This window comes from Nannobrachium achirus (genome assembly GCF_963921795.1).
Source record: "Nannobrachium achirus genome assembly, chromosome: 14".
Lineage (NCBI taxonomy): Eukaryota > Metazoa > Chordata > Actinopteri > Myctophiformes > Myctophidae > Nannobrachium > Nannobrachium achirus.
In genome coordinates, this window is record NC_137821.1 from 26,460,216 (window position 1) to 26,483,000 (window position 22,785).

General features: G+C 43.4%; 1 protein-coding gene across 1 annotated transcript in view; it reads left to right on the forward strand.

Moving 5' to 3' along the window:
• The window catches only part of adgra3 (adhesion G protein-coupled receptor A3), a 74,278-nt gene extending 64,830 nt beyond the window's left edge, over window positions 1-9,448 (forward strand). The window contains exons 15-20 of the mRNA XM_080741890.1: window positions 44-252; window positions 1,581-1,705; window positions 2,453-2,576; window positions 4,719-4,861; window positions 5,914-6,009; window positions 7,625-9,448. Of these exons, the coding sequence (XP_080598016.1) occupies window positions 44-252; window positions 1,581-1,705; window positions 2,453-2,576; window positions 4,719-4,861; window positions 5,914-6,009; window positions 7,625-9,095 (2,168 nt within the window). The 3' untranslated portion in view covers window positions 9,096-9,448. The remainder of the gene's footprint in view (window positions 1-43; window positions 253-1,580; window positions 1,706-2,452; window positions 2,577-4,718; window positions 4,862-5,913; window positions 6,010-7,624) is intronic.
• Window positions 9,449-22,785: the final 13,337 nt, after the last annotated feature.

Genomic DNA, 22,785 nt, shown 5'->3' on the forward strand with positions numbered 1-22,785 from the left:
TAAAGGTTTTTCCAACCCCTCTCTATCTCTGTGCTGTGTTCAGAGGGTGTGTCCCTGGGCGCCCTGCGGACCCCCGTCAACATCACGTTGAAGCGGTTCGCCCGCGGCTCCGACGCCGTGGCCGCCTCCTGGAACAGCAGCCTGGTGGGGGGCCAGGGGGGCTGGCAGACCGACGGCTGCCGCATCCTCGCCCACCTCGACAACTTCACCACCATATCCTGCGACTCGTTCGGCAACTACGGCCTGCTAATGGTGAGTACCTGAGATGGGTATAGGCCACAATAGTCTAGTGCAGTGTTTCTCAAACTTTTACATTTCAAGGTCTCCCCTTAACTCTTGAGAGCATACAAATGGAACCAAATTTGGTTCCATTTGTATACTGTCAAGAGTTACATACTTGTATGGGTCAATTTAGACCCCCATAAAGGAACCCACAAAGTCCCTGGAATTCACTGTGAGAACCACTGGGCTAGCGTACTGTCTGTCAACAAAGTGAGCTTGTAGATCTGCTATTTTCATCAAAGTTCGCGCATGCCTAACAATTGCCAATTTACATACTTTTACTACAAGGATTTGCACACTGTTGCCAGTTCGTTCATGACTGTCCTGAATTTCGCATCGTATGGCCACGGCTTGCGTGGTCGGCGCCACGGTAAAAGCCTATCCTCACTGTCGCTGTTCGGGGATGTATTGCAGTGGAGGGTTTAAAACTGCACTCGCACTAAGACAAATTGCCCAGCGTGGGACAATTAAACCCAAACTGAACTCGTATGCCAAGCAAAATCAATGAACGCAATTGATTTTAGTCTCTAGTGCTAAATATTGTCCACCAGTGTTCTCCAACCAGCAGTCCATTAAATTGGAATACTTGCCGCAGCGTCGGAGTTGGCCTTAAGGGCAGTCCATGAAAATAACAATGATGTGCACTCACTGTTTTTCTTCTTTTGTATTTTGTACAAAATAGCATAGCGTGTGTGTGTGTGTGTGTGTGTGTGTGTGTGTGTGTGTGTGTGTGTGTGTGTGTGTGTGTGTGTGTGTGTGTGTGTGTGTGTGTGTGTGTGTGTGTGTGTGTGTGTGTGTGTGTGTGTGTGTGTGTGTGTGAGACAGTGTTGATTTCGTCGACTAAAACTATGACGAAAAAAGGGTGGGACTAGTGGAGATGGAGAAGAGAGTAATTTTATGTTTGGTTGCTCTCAGGTGTTGCTTGCCGAAAATAGCCGATCTACACGCTCACAACACGTTGCGCTGCGACGCATTGTGAGCTTGTAGATCTGCTATTTGCTAAAATCAGTCATTACGATGCCATCAAGACCTGCCAAAATACATTTTAGTCGACTAAATCAGCTGTGGATTCAGTCGCCTAAAATCTTATGATATTTAGTAGACTAAAATTAGACTAAAACTAATACTTTTCAGGTGACTAAATTATGACTAAAACTAAATGACATTTTATTCAAAAGACTATGACTAAAACTAACAGAGAGACTGAGAGAGAGAGAGAGAGAGTGAGAGAGCTTGTTAATTAATCAAAGACGTGACATATGAGGAGTCTAATTGAACTCCATGTGTCTCTCCTCCAGGATCTTAGCAGCGTGGAGTACTTCTCCCCCAGCATCCAGCCCCTCCACCCTGTCATCTACGCCACTACTATTGTCCTCCTCATCTGTCTGCTGACCATCATCATCAGCTACATCTATCACCACAGGTAAGAGTGGTGTCATGACTGTGCTAAAGCAGTGGTTCTCAGAGTGGATTTCAGGGACTCTATAGTTCCTTTATGGGGGTCTAAATTGACCCTTACAAGTCTGTAACTTTGACAGTGTACAAATGGAACCAAATGGACCCGTCATGGTCCATTTGGTTCCATTTGCGCAGTGTCAAAGTTGAGGGGAGACCTTCAAAGTTTGAGAACCACTGTGCTAAAGAACAGCAGGAAGTTACAAATGCCATTGATTTTGTTTTTGTTCTTGACTGACCCTAACTCGACCATAGTGAAGCCATGGACCAATTTTCATGTGATGTTTAAAGTGTTGAGCGTTTGCTAAATGTAGGCATTTAGCACACGCTCTTATCCGGAGTGACTTACAAAGTGCAAGATCAGGGCTGCAAAGTCTAAACGACATGCTATGAAGGGTTATAAGACTAAATAACTTGCATAGCATATGTGAACAAATAACCAACCTATTTCTGCATATCTTGCATCTATCAACATATGCAACTAGTAGTTATACAAGAAAATAAGGACGGCTAGGTTGTGAGGGAGAGTTTAAAGTGCTGTTCTACTTTTGTATACTTTATAGTTAACACATGTTAACACTCATAACATAATAATGTTAGAAAGGTTATTGCTAATAAGTAATAACCGTTCAATGTATTGGCCTTGTGGCCCTTTTTCTGTCAACAAGGCAACCTAGAGGTGTTCATTATATTTATCATGTGTCCATGTCACCAGGTCGGTCCGCGTCAGCCGCAAGTTTTGGCACATGTTGGTCAACCTCTGCCTCCACATCTTCCTCACCTGCGGGGTCTTCGTGGGTGGCGTCAACCAGACGCGCTATGCCAGCGTGTGCCAAGCTGTGAGTATGCACCCACTGTGCCTCAACACCTTCCCCCCCAAAACAAAATAACTAATTTCTAAAACTCAGCAGCCAAGGAAGCGAGTGTCTAGGATTTCTTATGGATCTTGCTGTTTGCCAACGGCAAGGTACCACCCAGCGTTGGGACTTGATGAAAGCACAGGGAGGGATACAGAGAAAGATACAGTTTCCGTAGCTTAAGGCTCCCCCCACCTCTCCTCCTTGTTCTGTTGAGTCATCTCGCTTATTAATTTCTCCTCTGCAGGAGGTGTCTGGCTTGAGGAGTTTGTTAGAGAACTCTGTGTTCCGTCAGTCTGTGTTCCGTCAGGAATTGATCAGATTCTCACTGTGGCCATTGTTGCACTTACCTCATATTCAACCTCAATCTGCATGCTACTTGGAACAGAGCGAATGACAACACAAGGGTGGAAAAGTTGTTTTTCAAAGCATCGGCTTTACGAGGATTAAACATCAGACAGATGGTGTTCATCTAGTGGTTGTTTTTTATTGGAGGTCAAACATTCAAAGACAAAGATAATGCACATCCTCCACTTTTGGTGCTGAGCCAAACTGCAAAGACGGAGAACTCAGAGACTAACAAAGGGCTTGGAACTCACTTTTAAATGCTCCCAACTTCATTTCCAGCAACAACATGTGAGCGATGTTTCTACCTTTGCAGGCTTTGTCAAGTGACTTGACAAACTTGACAAAGGTCAGGTCGAAAAACATCTTCCACTTGCTGCTGGAATTAAAGTTGGGAGCATTTAAAAGTGCAACCCCTTTTATTTGTTTGTCTAATGTTTCAATTGAAAGACATGTTTTATCACTGCAGATATCGTTATGTAAGGGATAACATCTCGCTCAGCGGTCATTATCGAGTGATGGGAGCCCGACAGGTTGATATGCCACCGATGTGGAGCGGAGGTGGAAGTAACCTCGCTTATTGCACGGATACTTACTAAATAAATTAATACATTGACCCAAGTAAAAAAATATATTACTTACAGTAGTGAAAGTGTTGCACTGGCCTCGATGCAAACAAGGAAGTGTTAATCAAATATAATCCATATTTGGTTACTGCATTGTCTATTTCTCGCTTCAAATGTTTTCAAAAATATTCTTGGGAGCAACGTTTAGTTAGTTGTGTTCTGAGCCTTTGATTAGGCAGCAGTCTGTTATCAAGCGGAGCGATCTGTTATCCAGAAATATCAGACCTGCTGATTTCGGCGATTGACCGATCATAATCAAGCATTCAAACAAAGCCGTGCATTAATTTTTTTTAACCTACAGATTGGTTAACAACAATCCTTTATTCATTAATATAAGTTCCGGATTGCAGCTTTAAGGTGCTTTATCACCACCTCATGATCACTGGAGTTATTAGGAGATACATGACACATTGTGCCCACAGTGGTACATTGATGTGGGCGGGCGGGGGGGGGGGGGGGGGGGGGGGAGGGGAGAGAGACAGGTCAGGCTCTGTTAACGCCAGATTAATGTATTATGTCTAATATGAGAAATGGAAGAAGATGGCAAACTCATTACGTTTATTTGAAGAGAGAAGCTCAGCGGGGATTGATCCGGTTGAATTTAGCAATTTGTCAACTGTGGAGAATAGAAAAGGAGAATTATTTCATCATTTATCTTCCGCAAGAGATGTAAAACTGTCATGGAATTCAAATTTCTTTGTTATGGCTGTGAAGTTAGTGCCCAGGTAGCTCAGTCGGTAGAGCTCTCGCCTTTGGACCGCAAGATCACGGGTTCGAGTACGGGCACCGCCAACTCAGCGTATGAGTAGCACGGCTTGGCAAGTCGTGCGGCAAGTACTGGGAGCTGATGGTAGGTGTGGCGCTCCACCTCAGCAGTCCATCTCCCAGGGGTCTAGCGCATTGTAGCGGGGACAGACTCCCGCGTGTTACCGGCTGATACCGACAACAAGCCACTCCCGACCTACTTGCTGTGAAGTGTATTTTTATAGATCAGTTCTCAAAGTGGATTCCGGGGACTCTGTGGGTTTCTTTCGGGGGGTCTAAATTGACCCATACAAGTCTGTGACCCATACAAGTCTGTAAGTTAAGGGGAGACCTTGAAATGTGAAAGTTTGAGAAACACTGTTATGGATGGTAATGGTTTCTCTTCCAGGTGGGCATCTTGCTGCACTATTCCACCTTGGCCACGGCGCTCTGGGTGGGCGTGACGGCACGCAACATCTACAAGCAGGTGACGCGCAAAGCCAAGCGCTACGAGGAGCTGGATGAGCCTCAGCCACCGCGACCCATGCTCAGGTACAGCACTAGAATCTCTTATAAATCTACTCTAAAGTTAGCTTTAAAAATATATAACACATTTTCACGATAAAAAATGTGCCGCACTGTGAGCTTGTATATGCTATTTTTCAATGGTTAAAAATCTAAAGCGACATAGACGAGATCCTGGCCTTAATGGGTTAAAGGAAATTTGACACAAGTGGCGTTTCCATAAAGCCTCTTAATGCGCATTTACGGCTTATTCGCAAAATCTTTTTATGGAAACACTTCAAAATGCGAATAAACTTTCATTATCCGCAAAAAAATGTATCCGCTTGGAGGAGGTGGATTTTGAGGCTTTATCGAATAAACTAAATGCGCATTTGTGAATGGAAACGGGTCCGACAATAAATGCGAATACATTATGACGTTCTGGGTCCATATCGTCCGCCAACTTAACACTTTCCCCTGCCGCTTAACGTCCATTGTATAGCGTTTATAGCCCACAAAACAAACCGGTTGTTGTTACACACGGAGTGACACGGACCGTGTGTAAAATCCTCCCGTTTTCACCTCCCGGAGTCAAGCCATCCGTGGCTAACCCTTCCTCATCACACGGTGTTGCGTGCCAAAAGTGGCCGATCTACAAGCTCACAGCACCTCGCATCTGCGAGTTATACTAACATTTTGCTTCTGGGGGTCACTGGAACTACATTTTGAGATGGGGGTCCGTGGCCAAATACATGTTATTTTGGGGGTCCTTGACATGAAAAAGTTTGAGCACCACTGACATAGAAACATAGGTTTTTAAAAAAAAAACCTTAGAAGGATTTGAAATATTCAAAGACTTGTTTTTTTCACGATTTTTCAAAAATAGCAGATCTACAAGCTCAGCTCGCTTGTATAGCTGCTATTTTTCATTAGTTAAAGCACAAAATAATGCGTAATAATCCGTTCCCAGTCTAAATGGGTTAAACCCCCTCCTCCCCCTGTGAAGAACATTCATGGGGGGCCCACAGTGAATCCTTGTACCCAGGGCCCAGAATTTGGTGTGACACCCTTGCCTGTAACGTCCTTTCCTCTGCCCACAGGTTCTACTTAATCGGCGGAGGCATACCCATCATCGTCTGTGGTATCACCGCGGCGGCCAACATCAAGAATTACGGCAGCCGGACCAACGCACCGTAGTGAGTAGTTCCCTCTCAGCTGTCACTGTTACGGAAAGCAATCAAAAGATGCTAATACTTCAATATGCGCTCATGAAACTGCTGTCACGGTTTATATCTGCACCGCTGTTTGTCTATTAAAGAACCCCTCCAAAATCTTTCACATTCTGTCCATAGGAAAGATTGCTTTCATTACACATGGTGTGTGTGTGTGTGTGTGTGTGTGTGTGTGTGTGCGTGTGTGTGTGTGTGTGTGTGTGTGTGTGTGTGCGTGTGCGTGTGCGTGCGTGCGTGCGTGTCTCTCTCTGTCTTTTTGCTTATTGCTTTAGTAAATAATCAATATTAATTTTTTGGTGAGAGGGTAGCGTAAGTCCATAAAGTTCTGATTGTGGAACTGTTTTATTTATAGTGCATGTTTAGGTGCCTAGCAACCACTAGCAACCCCCCTCCCTCGCCCCCATCAGGTGGCAGCTGTTTCAGTTGACTAATTGAGAAATCTGGACATGTATCTGTCTGAAGTCTTTGGAGTTTAATTAATTTCTAGCTTGCGAGATTAAGCCAGCTTGTACCGTGGAATGCAGTGGAACCGATACTCTTGAAAGAGGGAGCAAACCGTCCGCCTCCTTTGAATGACTCCTCTTCCTTATTTGTTAAATATGTTTACTGTTGTACATAAATAGGATGTACAACCTAGGATGACGGAACTATAGTTGTACTGACTCTGACCTCTAAGGACCTTCCAGGGAGGGTGCTCATGTGCGTCTGGCTGTGACACCCTTTCTAGTTTCTTTTCCTTTCGAGTTGTTTTTTTCACACTGACTTTTTGACACTGCACTATTAGGTTGTGTTAGTAGTTTTGAGTATTTTTGCTTGTGTTTGACATGACAGTGAGATACGTGTTATAACCTTATACTGCTGTGCTGCCTCTGGGCAACTGATTTCCCCCCTTGGGATAATAAAGGTATCTTATCTATTTAATAGGGGTACAAATTACTTCCTATCAATTACTGTTTTATACCTAAAGAATTTCTAGGGTTCCCAAGGAGGCAAAATGCAAAAGACAATTGAGTAGGAAGACAACAATGCAAAACATATAGCTGTTTAATACCTTCAAACAGCTATATGTTTTTGTTTAGGCAAACAATTGGCTCAAAATCTTACAGGATACTCAGCAATACATTTCTAGTACAGGAAGAGCTGTTGTACTCTATATATATAGCTGTTTGAAGGCCTTAAATGTATTATTTTGCTTTTTACAGTGGTCTCTCTCTTTTTACCAGGATAATTGCCAGAGGTTTTCATAGCTTTTGTTGATATATTTAGATAAATACATATATTAATGAATTGTTTGGAAATCCTGTTGTAACGTTCCATCTCTGTGTGTTAAATCGACCCATACAAGTCTGTAACTCTGACAGTGTACAAATGGAACCAAATGAACCCTGACGGGTTCATTTGGTTCCATTTTGTACACTGTCAGAGTTAGGGAGAACTTGAAATTTGAACGTTTGAGAAACACTGTCATATGTGGTAATGGTTTCTCTTCCAGGTGGGCATCTTGCTGCACTAAAAAATATGAATACATTGTTTGGAAATCCTGTTGTAACGTTCCATCTCTGTGTGTTTGTCCTTGTAGTTGCTGGATGGCCTGGGAGCCCAGCATCGGCGCCTTCTACGGCCCAGTGGGATTCATCATCTTCGTGGACTGCATGTATTTCCTCAGCATCCTGCTCCAGCTGCGCCGCCACCCTGAGCGGCGCTACGAGTTCAAGGAGCTTACAGAGGAGCAGCAGCGGCTGGCGCTGTCTGCCAACGACGCCGCTGGGGACGGCGCCGGAGCCCACCTCCACCCGCTGACCCTGCAGCTCCAGCCTCACGAGGCCTCCTCCTCCACGGTGTCGGCCCCCCACGCCGTGGCTCTGTCGGCGCTCGAGAACGAGCACACGTTCGCGGCCCAGCTCATGGGCGTGGCGGGGGCGCTGGGCCTCTACGCGGCCCTCTGGGTGTTCGGCGCCATGGCCGTTTCACAGGAGCACCCCGTCGACCTGGCCTTCACGTGCCTGTTCGGGGTGGCCGCTCTGGCGCTGGGGGCCTTCATGGTGGCACATCACTGCGTGAACAGGCAGGACATGAGGCGCTACTGGTCCCAGGCTTGCTGCTCGGGGAGGCGGGCCTACACCGCACAGGAGGATGTCCTCCTCCCCCAGACGGGGGCGGCGACGGCCTCGACGGCAGGATCGGTCAGCAGGGGCAACGGCGAAGCTGCCAAATGTGGCCACAGCAGCGCCGAGTCCTCGTGCACGAACAAGAGCGCCCCTAGCGTGCGTAACTCGGCCCAGGGCAGCAAGCTAACGAACCTGCACGCGGAGGCGGCCCAGTGTAAGCCGGCGCCCCTGCCGCTTCCCGCCAACGGCGCCACGCTCTTAGACAACAGCCTGACGGAGCATTCGCTGGACAATGAGATCAAAATGCACATAGCGCCCACCGAGGTCCAGTTCCGACCCGTGAACAATAACAACCTCCCCGCATCGGTGCCCAACGGGCAGGTGAGCAGGCATCACAAAAACAGGGCGCGGGCGCACCGGGCGAGCCGGCTGACCGTGCTGCGGGAGTACGCCTACGACGTGCCCACCAGCGTGGATGGCAGCGTGCAGAGCGCCCCGCACCGGCGCCACCACCACCACCACGACGTGGCGGCCCGCAACAGCCGGCGGGCGGCCTACATGGCGTACAGGGAGCGCCACCAGAGCCAGCTCCACCAGGACAGCAGCGACAGCGCCAGCCTGCCCCGCCGCCCGCGCACCACCGCGGACAAGGGAGGAGGGAAAGCGCTGGACAACGGGGCGGTGGTGGGAGGAGAAGGAGTAATAGTGTCCATAGAGACGGAGCATTCGCCCGCCACGGCTGCTTCGAGCTCGGCAAAAGACAATGGTGCGGTAAAACAGTCTGGCAACATGGAGCTGGAGAGCCAGCCCAAGTCGTACGGACTCAATCTGGTGACGCAAAATGGCACGCTGAAGGACAACGGACAACTCGTGCCTTTAATTAACACAGAGTGCACCGCCAGCATAAAGACAGGCTTATGGAAACACGAAACTACTGTGTAGTAACTCTGGTTTCCCCTGCTTTGAAAGACTGCAGAGTAAATTGTGCACTCTCCCCCTCAACTGTGAAATGTTTTTCTACTTTATTTTTTTGGTTTTGGATTGTACATTTTTCTTAGGGGGGGCGAGAGTTCTTTGAATATAATTATTGGACAAATTAGACACGTTATTTTGAGTTTGCCACTCAAACTTTTGACATGTTTTTCAGTAAATGTTCTATTTTTATATCATTTAATCCCAAACCCCCATCACTCAATTTGTTGAGTTGTGTAGGTGGATCTGCATGGTCTGTGCTGTGGCCCTGTGCGTACCCTTCGGGGCTTTTTTTTCCCCCCACTCCCACCCCCTGTTTTCCAGTTTGTTCCAACATAATAAACAAAAAGTTCCACTCACGTAATGAAAGCTTGTATTCCTCTGATAACAGCCACGAATATCTGCTCTTGGCTCTTCGGAGCGAGTGCAAAGGTAAGTCACAATTGCTTTGTTTGCAATAACTGCACTGTACTGTTGCTGGTAATTGGGGTGTTTTCACTGAACTTAGGGTCATCTCAAGTACTCCCTTCCCCCCAAAGAGGCCACACTTTAATTGAACATGGCTGGATAGGTTATTGCTCTCTGCCCAGTTCTAGATTTGATGGGTGTCCTGTCCATTCCAGGGTGCCACTGATTTGATGTCTTGTCTGTGACTAACAGCTGATTCTGAGGCCAGGCGGTCTACCACGAGAAGAAAAGATCATTAGAGGACTGTATCTTCACCCACCTGTCCACCCTTTCTCTGCACCTCTTCACAGAACAACAGGGCAGTGGTGGAAGAAGCAGTAGTCTGATTGTTTGCTTACGTAAAAGTGGCAATACCACAATATAAAAATACTCGGTTTACAAATAAACAGCCTCTGTGCTAAATTTCACTAGAGTAAAAGTACAAAAGCATTTGAATGAAGAGTACCAAAGTAGAAAAGAATTTCTGGGCTATTGTTTAATATCCTGAACTATAAAATATAGCTTAATTTGTTGGTGTACTGTAAATGTTGTGTTAATAGTTTTATCTAAAAAGTACAATATTTGCCTCTGAGATGTATTAGAGTAGAGTAAAAGTGTAAAGTAATGAGAAATTGACATGTTCAAGTAAAGTAAAAGTACATTAAAACTGGACTTATGTACAGTAGAAAATGTACTCACTACTTAGTTACTTTACACCCCTGCAACTGGGTGTCATTACTTTACACCCCTGCAACTGGGTGTCATATCACAGCTTGATATCACTGTGGAGAGAGGATAAGAGAGGGGACAGAGTTATGAGTTGACAGCATGAGTGGCCCATGGCTCTGATAACAAAGAAGGATTATAATCACCATGTCAGTGAATGTCATCCAGTTGACTTGTTTGTCTCAATAATTGTTGGTTTTCATCAATGGCAGATCATGTCAGCGAACTGCCACTGAAGTCAACATAACAGCCATTTCATACAGAGTTGATAGTGCAGAAAGAAAACATACTTTTAATTATTCCTACTTTCACAGTTATTAAATGCATTGTTAGGCAGAAAGGTTGATTTTTGTACAATTTATTTTGTCTATCCTTTACATTTTCGAGGTTATTGTAATGGGAAATCATTCCCCAGTGATCTTCCCCCACCGCATATACCCTCCTGAACCTTAGAATGTCAGGCTGGAAAATATGCTCTGAAACACGCTACATGTTATGAGATTGATTATCTCTGTCTGTCTGTCATCAAGCGACCCGTATTCTGAGAAGACACATAGAGCACAACCGTGACCCTGATTTTCCCATTAATGGTAGTTTAATAAAAAGCATATTTCACACAGGCATTGATGTATTGCCCGGTCATCTGGATGTTTGACAAACTATAATAAGACTTTGAATTATGCATGGAGCAGTTGCGCTTTGATTAGTGGTGGCTTTGCAGATTCCTTACAGTGAGTGATCTTAAAATGATGGCCAAGCTTCTTTAGCGATCCCATCTGTTATAAAGTTCACTTATCGCCGTCTGCTCATGGGGGGAATGGGATCCCAATCTTTGGTTTATGTGCTGGGGTAAGCTTACACTTTTAAGAGGCAACTAAATTCTAATTGATATTATCTGCTTGATGATTCCAGGGACACCTTGAGCAAGAATCAATAAATGATTTAGCTCATTTAGCTCCTCTTTTCAAGTCTTCCCATGTCTCAATAAGGAGGGATAAAGTACAGTTTTGCTGATTAACCACCCCAATGTCGGGGGAGCTAAGGTTATATACCGGCTGCAACCCACTACTAATAGCTACTAAGCCAGGGGTCTTCAACGTTTTCAGGCCAAGTTGGTTGAGAGAGAGATGAAGCAGGGACCCCAAAACCTTTTCATAGATTCCATATTGTTTCATCGTTTGATTGCACGATCGTCAGTGTATTTTGGAGTCATGTCAATTTGTGTTTTCATATATTTAACCACTTGAACCGTCAATACTTAATAAACTTTACCTTTCACTCTGTACTTGGTCTGCTTTTCCCCTCTTGTATATCTGCTATATGCGGCAAAAGATCTTAGAATATGGACGCTAGGGTTCAAGTGGTTAAAAAGGAGAAAAAAAGGTTTCTATCACTCGAAGATTTGGAGGACCCCCTGTAGTAAATCTGATTACCTCCTAGGGGTCCCGGACCCCCTGTTGAAGACCCCTGTACTAGGCAATCCAGCCTGGCAGAGATAGGCACCCTGAGAAGGTCCCTTTTCTGGTTTGGCCTTTATTACCCCCACTTGTGAGATCGTAGGGATCTAATGATTGCCATGTCGGTCGGTTCAAAGTCAAAGCACTTTGGTCTGATTGTGTGCAAAGGAGCAGCACAGCCTCAATTCACCCCTAGCTGGGCTTAGGTCTGAACTCTAAAGTAGATACAAAATCACACCCAGGGTGAAGTGAGCGGTGCTATGTAGGAATCAATGTAATTAAGCGTTCCGCGAAGCTTGGCCAATGTGGGATGGGGCTGACATACATACAGACAAAAGCCAGATTAGGAGCGGTTAGCAAAGCGCAAAAATAAAGTGATATTGTCCCGTGATAGAGAAGTAATAATTCCACCATGACATCGCTCATAATCTCCCACTGTTAGCTTGAATGCACAGGGACAACCAGCACAAAGTAATACATCGTTTACATTTTCCACTCGCTGCCCATAGTGGCTGGATGAAGCATCTGGATGTGCTGTGGAAACGTGCCACTGCAATGAAGATTGATACCGTGCAGAAAGTTAAGCCATCTGGTGCTCGGTGCAATTAGCCGTCCTTAACTGTCCATGGGAACCAAAATGTATTGCCTTGCTGTGTGTGATCTCAGGAACTTCAGAGGCTCAAAATATAGATTAAAGCTTTAATTAGCATGCAGGGCCTAGCGTGATTAGGCCCATTGTACTGTCAATTTGCCGTCAGCTGCAGTAATTGCAAATGTAGCCTATATTGAGATGTGTGGTTTTGTAGATTACGATGGGGAAAAAGCTAAACAATATGCAAATTTCGCTTTGGGTTAGCGCCAGGTTTCTACAAATGTTTACAACTTCAGATAAAGTAAAAGAATAAACCATTCCTGCCCTGTACCAATCATTATTTAAAGACATGAATAGCCTACATAAATGGGCAGTGGGGGTCTAGCTGGATACATGGTTTATAAACATATGAATGCATAATGTGACCATAACTTTTAAAATCGTAACGATACTATGTTCACCTGACGGGGGAGTTTCCCCGGTTGGACGTAGTGCGTGGAAGGAACACGTTATTCCAACAGGTTCCTTTACCCTCCATCAGGCACGCCGGCTGGCCAGGGGGAGGCGGTATAGAGACCAGGATTACTGCATGTTTTTGTGAGGGTACCTACCCTAGGAGACACTGGGAGAAAACACAAACTCCACACAGAAAGGCCCTTTTGCCAACCCCACCTAGGGTGTGGGCACTGATGACGCGGAGGAGAGAACATGCCCACAGCATCCCCGGAGGAAATCAAACCCAGGACCTTCTAGCTGTGAGGCGACAGCACTACCGAATGCACCACTGTGCCCCCAAACAGATATACAGCTATCTGTACCAGTCTGTTTTTATGATGTGGCACCGAAGGGGCCTAGCCGCTGCTATGTGCATGAGCTACAGCCAACCACAAGGCCAAGCTCCATCAAATACATCCTGACACCCATTCTCATCGGGTCGCATTGTGTCAACCTTTTTTGCAAATCTAGCAAAACTGTAATGAACATCAATGGTAAGTTGCTTCCTCTAAGGAAAGGGTATGACAAATGATGACAGTGATGTGTCTGGTGGGAAGAAGGAAAAGAAAATGTCGAAGTATCACTTGAAGATTTATGATCCTTGTAGATTATTTCTGAGGAAATGGCAGGATGTTTTTAGTTATTGTACTCGGCCCAAAGTTTTGTCAAACATCCACTTCTGATATTACATGTTATGTCAAAAGCCATGTGTTGCCACTAAGGCCCAGCTCTCCTCGTCATTATACTGTAGCCATCTCAAGTTTCCATCAACTTTGACCTCAGCCTATACATTCTTGCTGTGAAGTAGAGCTGGAACCATTATGTCCCTGTCATTGTCATTGCTAAACCATCATTCACCACAACTGAATGTTTAGGCATTGTCCAGGCAGGGAGAAAACAGTTTGTGAAGAAAGAAACTCAGTCAAGACTTGCTGTAGGAGTCCATTGTATCAATGCCCTTGATTGAGAACAATATGTTATGGATTATCAAATTTCACCACTCTTACAGTATATTATTAGAGATGCAACCAATCGATGTGTATTTATTCTCTTCTGCCCTTGGCCATAATGACAAAAGACTACAGAGAGTAGTATGTACTTCAAGAATCTGATATTCGCAGCTCAAGTTACCTTTTACAAAGAACAAGATCTACTGCAGGACCAATTACCAATGTTTAAGAGGAGCACATTGATGATTCTTAGAATACCTGGATACTGTAGATGTTGATCGTGAGTATGATTAGATACCTTTATGATTTATTTAATTTAATTTGATACAGGTTTCCAAAAGACCCGTTGCCGGAATAGCAACGTGAAGTGGGTGCCATATGATGGTTCAAAAATCCAGATTCTGACAGTCATATTTTACAGATCCTTTCCTCCAGGTCTGCAAAATCTATGAAATCCCACCTCTCTGCAGGCTCTTCTATGCTACTGCCTGCCAAATCTTCAACCACACCACAGTCTGACTTTCAGAAAGGTTTTCTCCACTTTGGCAAGGACATTCTAATTCAATCATAATAAAGTTGCGATGGATTAAAATAATCAGTCTAGTGTATTTGATAAGGGAAATGATGTTCTTAGTGCCTATAATCCCTTTATCAAAACACTCTAGAGAGACCTTACTCCAAGTCAAAATAGATGTCGATAGTTGATTGTTTTTTGGCAGACTATGCAGTCAGAGAGGAGCCTAGTGTGTCAGAAATAGATGCTCATTTGCTGATGTCAGGCGACCAGTAAGACAGGAAGAGAGTGCAGTTAATGGCTTGCTATCACTTCTCAGATTGACACTGGATGGTGTGTGAGTCTGTGTATGCTTGTAGAGTGATATCTCCAGAACTGATGACGAATGTTATTTGTGCGAGTTTGTGTGATGTAAATCTTCTAATTCACACATACTGTAAATGCTTTTTAGGGAGCTTCCAGTGTCAGCTCCCTACTCTCATTGATGGTCCCAGAATGATCTGCAGTGTATATCTACCTGTGCCAGTGTGTCTGAAGTGATTTTTCTTTCATCTTTTTTGACCAGGTGCTGTGTTATTTATATCCACCTCAAAAGTGGCCATAGCCATTGTTGCGTGACAGTTTCAGTAGCTCTGTCAGGCTCATCTCAGCAAACAAAGGTTTTTGTTCTGGAATGTTTTTGCCGGTGCCCCATACTATAGTTACAGATCATGATTTGACCATGGAATTCTTGGGGTCGGGAATGTGCATGCACTGCATTGCACTGAACCACAATTCAAATACTTAATAAATGTATGGAGTGGCACAAGTATAGGCATATCCTGCAACACAGCCCTCAAATAGAGTTCGGTCCGCTACGAAGCCCCCACACCTACCACATACATGTAGATACTTACTAATATAGACAAAGTGAGCAGAGTGCACAAGTACTGCATTTGGTGTATTTGTTGCGTATCTGTTTGTGTTTACGCTCGTAAATCAATCAGGGACCAGCATTCCTGGTCACCATCAACAAGTGCGACCTGATATAAATAACTAGAAAAATATTGTTCCTTCGAAACAATTGTGGGCTCGCTTCAAGCCGGAAAACAATGGCTATAAAAGTACAAAATGTCAAGATCGCAGGCAGTGCTCTCTTTGACGTTACTGACGTCAAAGATTGGTCCATTTTGTTCGAAAAATGTGTTGTGCAAAAGTTGACCCGCTGGTGGCGCTATAACAGGCCAATGTAAGAAGGGTGGTATCTGTTCCTTGACCTATTGGGAATGTGCTTGCAAGATTTCACACCCATTGCAGGCTGTGTTCATGATTTGAGGTGTTTTTGGCTTTGGCCACTTTATCGCTGCTTGCAGCTATATTCATTATTATTTTTTATTTTTTTGTGTGTGTGCACTTCATAGGCATATTAGATAAAGGTCCTTAGATTGTGTGTAGAATGTTTCATGCAAATTGCAAAAAAAAAAATCCTAATGGGTTTAAGCGTTTCACAAACTGCTCAAAATGATATAGCGCCCCCCTTTGGCCAATTGGGGTAAGATTGGTTTTAGTGATATTTGGACTAACACTCTACATCTTTGCCAAATGCCATGAACATGTTACTTTGCATGTATGATTTAGAGGCAGAAGAATAATTTGCATAAAACTGCAATATTCATTGAATTTATTTAAAAAAGCATGTTTCAATTTTAAAGAAATCCGATCTGACAGATCTTTAGATATCGGTCCAAAGTTCACGTAAAAAAGAGTTTTGTGCACGTGGAGCGAAAATTCCAGAATAAAAGCGGGTTTACGCGTTTTACAAACTGCTCAAAATGGCGGAAAATCGAAGGGCGGAGCTTACTTAACAACGACACAGATGTCTTCCGCTCGAGTCAAAGCACGCGTATAACAAGTTGCATGTCTTCAAACGAAACGAGTCATGACTTATGCCCGTTTGAAGTTTGAATTTTCAAACGCTTCGTATAGCGCCCCCCTTTGGCCGATTGGAATAAAATTGGTTTCAGTGATACTTTGACTAACCCTCCACATCTTTGCCAAATGCCATGAACGTGTACCTTTGCATGTATGATTTAGAGGCCGAAGAATAATTTGCATAAAACCGCAATATTGATTAAATTATTAAAAAATTATATTTCACTTTAAAAAAAATCTGGTTGATCAATCTGACCGTATTGGTCCAAAGTTCATGTGAAAAAAGTTTTGTGCACTTGACGCGAAAATCCCAGGAGGAGATAGATTTTTACTGTTTTTCATATAATTCCGAATTGTGGGAGACCTAAAGGTCAGAGGTCAAAAGTTAGAGGGAAAAAGTTGTTCGGCATGAGGAGACGCATAAGTGTATACAGGTTTCATGGCTGTATGTATAACACAGCATGAGCTATACCTGTTCAAAGATCGCACTTTCGAAGGCTTCCTACAGCGCCACCATTTGGCCGATTGCTATAAAAAATAATAGCACACTTCGCCACTGTAAACTGAACACATTGATGTTTTTATTTTCATTTTCTCACTAAGTATGTAGGAGTAGAAAGGAACCGAAGATCCCGTCTACTGATTGCCTGATAGATAAATAAATAATGACAATATCTAAAGTGTGCTCGCCTTATAGGCGAGCCCACAACTAGGCGCGCTCTGCTGGCGCGCAAGTGGGCCATACATGGCCACAAGTGCACAAGTCGCAAGTTGACACCTTGGCAGAGTGCAGTCTATCAACCAAACAACGTTGAGGTCCTTGTACCCTTTTATGCCCATATATAGAGATCGCTATGTCATCAATATATGCCCATATATCGTCGTTGTCGGGTGGAAACCTTGTATGTCCAAAACCATTTGTTTTGCATTTATCATTTTAAAAATTATCTAAACTAGTGAAAATAGCAGATCTACAAGCACACAACGCCTCGCGATGCGAGGCGTTGTGTGCTTGTAGATCGGCTGTTTTCACTACTTTTGTGCGACGGCCTTGTATGATGAAGCAGGGCTTTACTTCGCGGAAAAAACATACAAATTTGAAACTTGGAGATACAAGGTTTCTGCCCGACAGAGACGATATGATGGGTGTATACCATACACTCTGCCTAGTAGTGTGAATGTGCATGCAAAGTTTCACAGCTGTCGCACGCTGTGTTCGTGATTTTAGGCATTTTGTTCAGAACGGACCACTCCTGCAAACTTTCGAAGCCAATCTTAGCCAATCAGGGAATATGAAAAACAAGGTCATATTAAAAATATATATATATTTTGCAAAGATAGGCCTCCTGATGGCGCTATGGGGCTGTTAAGTCTGACATCATTTTGTAGGCAGAGGAGAACTTTTGGGGCCAAATGCCCCCAGCGCCTGTGAATCTTTTTACTATTTACACATTTTTCTTCTCTTTGTTGTTGAAAGGAAAGTGGTAGAATTATACTTTAGTCGTTATTTTTGTCTCGGATCTGTTGAAATAGCGAGGGACAGATATTGATAATAAATCTGTTTGGAGGTCTGACTACAAAATGATGTCACGGCTTAAAAGCCCCATAACAGGCTCATCTGAAACGTTTTTTTTTTGGCAGAGGTTCTGCTCTGGTATCCAGGGAGTGTGTGTCTACAGTTTCACTTGATTGGGCCAACGTTGCCGGAGATTAGCTGTTAACTAGCCTTCCCTAACACAGGCTGATTTTGGTCTAGAGTGGGCGGATCCACCGGCTGAAAACAGCCGCTGGATCTTATTGGTTCACAATCTGTGCCATGGCCCGCCTCCCACTTCCTATGCCAGAAATTGTAGCAGGTTACCCCAGGCTTTTATTTTTCTTCCTATCCCCAAAATAAAAGCCTGGGTTTCCGAGGCTAGCTGTTAACTGACAGACGGACCGTCATATGGACGAACGGACAGGGGGCAAAACATAGTCTCGGCCACGCCTTCGACCTGGAGGAAATGTTTTTCTAAAGTAGCTTCAGCTAATTTTGCATAACATCACCTATTCCACAATCACATGTCTGCACTTTACATGTTTTAAGCACATTGGCACTGGCAGTGTGTTTCAGGATGAGATATAGGTCATTAATTCCCAGCGGTGTTTGGCGAACAGTTCCACACTCATGATTCCAATCGTGGTGATATCTGTTCACTGCTTTCCTGAATTCATTGCTCATTGCCAGGGAACTGTCAGCTTTATTCGTTTTTGTATCCCTTGATCATGCAATCTATGTCATTTTGTTTGTTGTTTTGTAATAGGCATTGATGCATTTGGAAGATTTGAACTCAAATTGGGGTCTTTTGTTTATTTATAGAGACTATCTGAACAGCTGATGTGTCTTTTATCATGGCTTCGCTTCTTTTCAGGCACCAATCAAAGGGCCATTGGACATTAAAAGTTCTACTCGCATACTGGAGAATTGCTGGGAGCAGGAGTGAATAAAGACTGGTTAGTTTAGTTCACAAACAATAGTTATTGTTCATCTCTTGACCAGTTTCCTGTAAGAAGAAGATGTTTTTTGTATTACATTGCATGAGTATGCATACTATTGCCAGCTGTGACACTGTCACAGCTGTAATAAACAAAACTATGAATGTTTGTGACTGTTGCTCATTGTTCATATAAGTTTCTACCAATGCACAGCTGTTATTGTTTGGGATGTCAATGTTATGACAACTTGACATTACACAATCTGTCATGAACATGATATATTATATAGCAGGCAAGCTTAAAGACACTATGCTGTATTACTGAAGTCCATCTTGGAAATAGTGATTATTTTCTTTGCATTATCAAATCTAATAATCGAGAAACACGTTTTAATTCATAAATCAACAAATTCATTAACCACTTGAGCATTATTCTATAGGCCTATAATAGTTAATGACAGTAGTCATAAACATTCATATAGCACACTTCATGTTCATTCATTCATACAGTGTCATCATGTCATTCATATCATTTATGTAGGTAAATGTTTATTCCATGACAACATTCCAGGAAGTAAACAGTCAAACTTTGTCAGCGAACCAACAAACATATAAGTGGTAACTGATAGCAACTGGGAGATACATTTCCTCCCGTGTTTGCTCAGTGTCAAGATGATATTTGAGCTGTTGAGATGGCACTGTGAAAACTGTTAAGGGCTGCAGATATTCTACTCTTTCTTTCTTTTTCTTTTAGGCTGCAATATGTAACTCTCCTCTTCTACCCCGGATTTGAACCCGTTTTACCATTGAGCTAATAGAGCCTGCCTGCTTGCTCGGGGGATAAATTGAATCGCGTCCATCAGGTAAAAATGTGTGTCAGATCCTGTGTCTAGGTGAGACATGACCTTTGACACGATCTAAATGTCTCGATAGAAGAGCAAGGAGACAAAATACAACCACCCCAATTGTATTCGTTATACTGTATTAACTACCGTACAGATTGGACAAATTACTTTTGATTCATTTTAAAAAGGTTAGGCCGCTTTAAATGAAGCAACCATTTTCCAGATTTGTCTTTAGGGAAAGGCTCGACATTATATGTGTCATCAGTTCGACTAAATATAAGGGTTAGGTTTAGGCATAGTTTTACTGCCTAACCTCGTTAAAGGTAAAGTTGGGGTTTGGGTTAGGTTTAGAGGTTAACATTCACCCGGTTAGCATTCACCAGCGTCGGCAGCATCGGCAGGTTAGCATTTCACCAGGTTAGCATTCACAAGCTTCGAACTAATGGGACGTCTACCTTGTCTTTAACGCGTTAATTTATTTACACACATGGAAGGGTAACCATTGCTTTTGCAATGTAACTCCAATAGGCTATCCAAGTTGAAGCTAATTTCCTTAGCTGCTACTGTAAGCTATTGAGTGATTCATTATTAGCACAATGATGTTAATTCAGATATAGCTACTGGCAGACTACCTGTGCTAGGTTCAATCCCACAAGCACAACGCACCTCTGCTATAGTGTTTGTTGTGTGTGTTATAGTAATTGTTTGGCTAATAAAGGTAGGGAAGTGATATTGTTTTTGTTAATAAGTGCCTTCTTTTTTCCAGTAACAAGAGTTTCCATGACTCCAGCAGCTCTTTATTAAACAGAACAAGCATGTTGGGATACCAATCTTATCCAATCAGGAGAGAGAACTCACACAGGATACAGATTAGACAAGTGAAATATAAGTGATGAAACAAAGAGATGTGCCAAAATTGGAACCAGAGCTGATGAAGCTGATAAATGGGTAAAAAAATAAATGTATTTTCTGGTTATTAAACAGCTTGGTGAGAGACTGGGAGAGAACTCTTAGGCCTACATAAACAATATAACCTACTACAGCAATGATGGCCTACTATCTATCATACAGTGCTTTAACCTTTAACAACAAACGTTTTGTATTAAAGGTGATACACCATGAAATTTTACTTTTCCTATTTTAAAACCTTTTTTTGGGGTCCCACTAGCACATTCTATCCTCACAAAGTCCCATTTCTGACCGTTGTGTCTCTCTCTGGTTTTGGGAAGGCGGAGGTTAAAAGCATCCCACAGGTTCTCAAAACAGGCTGTCCAGATTTGCTGCCGTCGCTGACGTCATCGACGGCCGTTTTTGAAGGGGAAAAAAAACATTTTTCTTTTCAAAAACATTTTTTTTAAAAACTTTTTTTTTTTCAAAAACATTTTTTTTTTCCAAAAATATTTTGGGGGGATGGCGCAGTTCAGGCCAAAGGTGGTACTGCAGCTGAAAATGCTGTGAGAGCCATTCAAAATGAGAGAGGCTCTCTATTCAGGAGTGGTAATTTAGCCTCAAACCTTTTGAAAAACGTTTTTGGGACATAAACAATATGACATAAATACTTTTTAAATGCATGGTGTATCACCTTTAAAGCTATACTGTGTAAGATGCTCAACTAGTGGTCACTAGCCCTATAGCAAACCGCGTCGCGTCCGCGTCTTTCGGCCATTTTTCGTACCTTCACACCGCCGCGTCTGCCTCCACGTCGCCGAGAGCTATCTTTAGAGGGGTCCCTGGTTCCTGTGCGTTCAGGCATTCCGGAGAAACGGACTACTTCACCCTGCCTGGTAGGCGAGATTACCTTTTGAGTATAGAGACACACGGGCGACTACAAATATGGCGACCCCACTTCAAGATGCGCTGTGATTGGCCGGCAGTGTATAACCCTCGCTGTGATTGGCCGGTAGTGTGATGACGCAATTTTTCCGCGAAAACCGGTCCCCGGTAGGGATCATAGAAAACATATAAAGAGAAGGCTTTAGAAGCTGAAAATAACGGAGTGGGGGTTCTAAAACTTTAGCGATTTAACAGTTAGGACAATTTTAAGATTTGTTTTATAAAAAAAGTTACATGGTACAACTTTAACAAAACAATTAAACACCTACCCTAAGTCTAAATTCCCATTTCGTAGGCTATATAGACCTAATTGTCATTCCATTGACTAAATGATTATGTGAATGCTATAATTTCCAATATTTAAAAGGTTAGTCTATACCCTATTCGGGAAGCGCTAAAGCAAACGAAATCTTTAAACCGAGTCAACTTTTAGGAGGACATTATAATAGAAGAATTGATTGATTGATTGATTGATTGATTGATTGATTGAACACTTTATTAGTAGTTTGCATAAGAAAGAGTAGACTATACAGTTCACTGGTACAAGGTCAACTAAAAGGAGATCCTAGTTTTCGGCTTATTTGCACAGTCAGGAATCATCAAAACTTTTCGAGCTTCCATGCGTGTGACGGTGTGAGGACGCACAGTTTAGTAGCCTACGCGCGCAAGTTATCCCCCCCCCCCCCCCCCCCCCCCCCCCCACACACACACACACAATCGTCATCGTCAATGCACGCTCCCGTGAACAGTGGCGTGGCGTGCACTCGCAGCAGTCCAATCAACGTTGTCAGTCTCCACTCTACACTCGGTTCGTTTCGTGGTCGTCAGAAACTTAGCGGTAAAGCAACAACCAACAACAAGCAGCCAGCCTGTAGTCTGCACGGCACAGAAAAGTCCTCCTCGATCATCTCACACACATCTACTCCCTCCGCTGAACGCATCGACGCTCTGGGTTTTTGCCTCACACAATCTACTTGTGCACCTTTACCTTAACAAGTATGGATGCAAAGAAGAGAGTGGACAGCATCTCTGGCAGAGTGGACAAGGCTGCAGGTTCTTCTCCTGGTGGTAGGACCAAGGGTGCATGCTTGTTTGTTTGTTTGTTTGTTTGTTTGTTTGTTTGTCAGAGGTGGAAAAAGTACTCGCTTTTTTTACTTAAGTAAAAGTATCATTACAGCACGTGTAGAGAAATACCATGTTACGTTTATACAAGTAAATGTCCGGAATTCAAAATGTACTTGAGTAAAAGTATGGTAGCCTAGTGTTGGCATCAAAATGTAGGCTACTTAAAGTACCAAAAGTAAAAGCACAAAATGTTTGAAAATAGCCAAAGTATAACATTGGTTAATGTATGTTTTGTTTTATAATTTATATCTGCAAAGTAACTAGTAATTAAAAAAATGTAGTGGAGTAAAA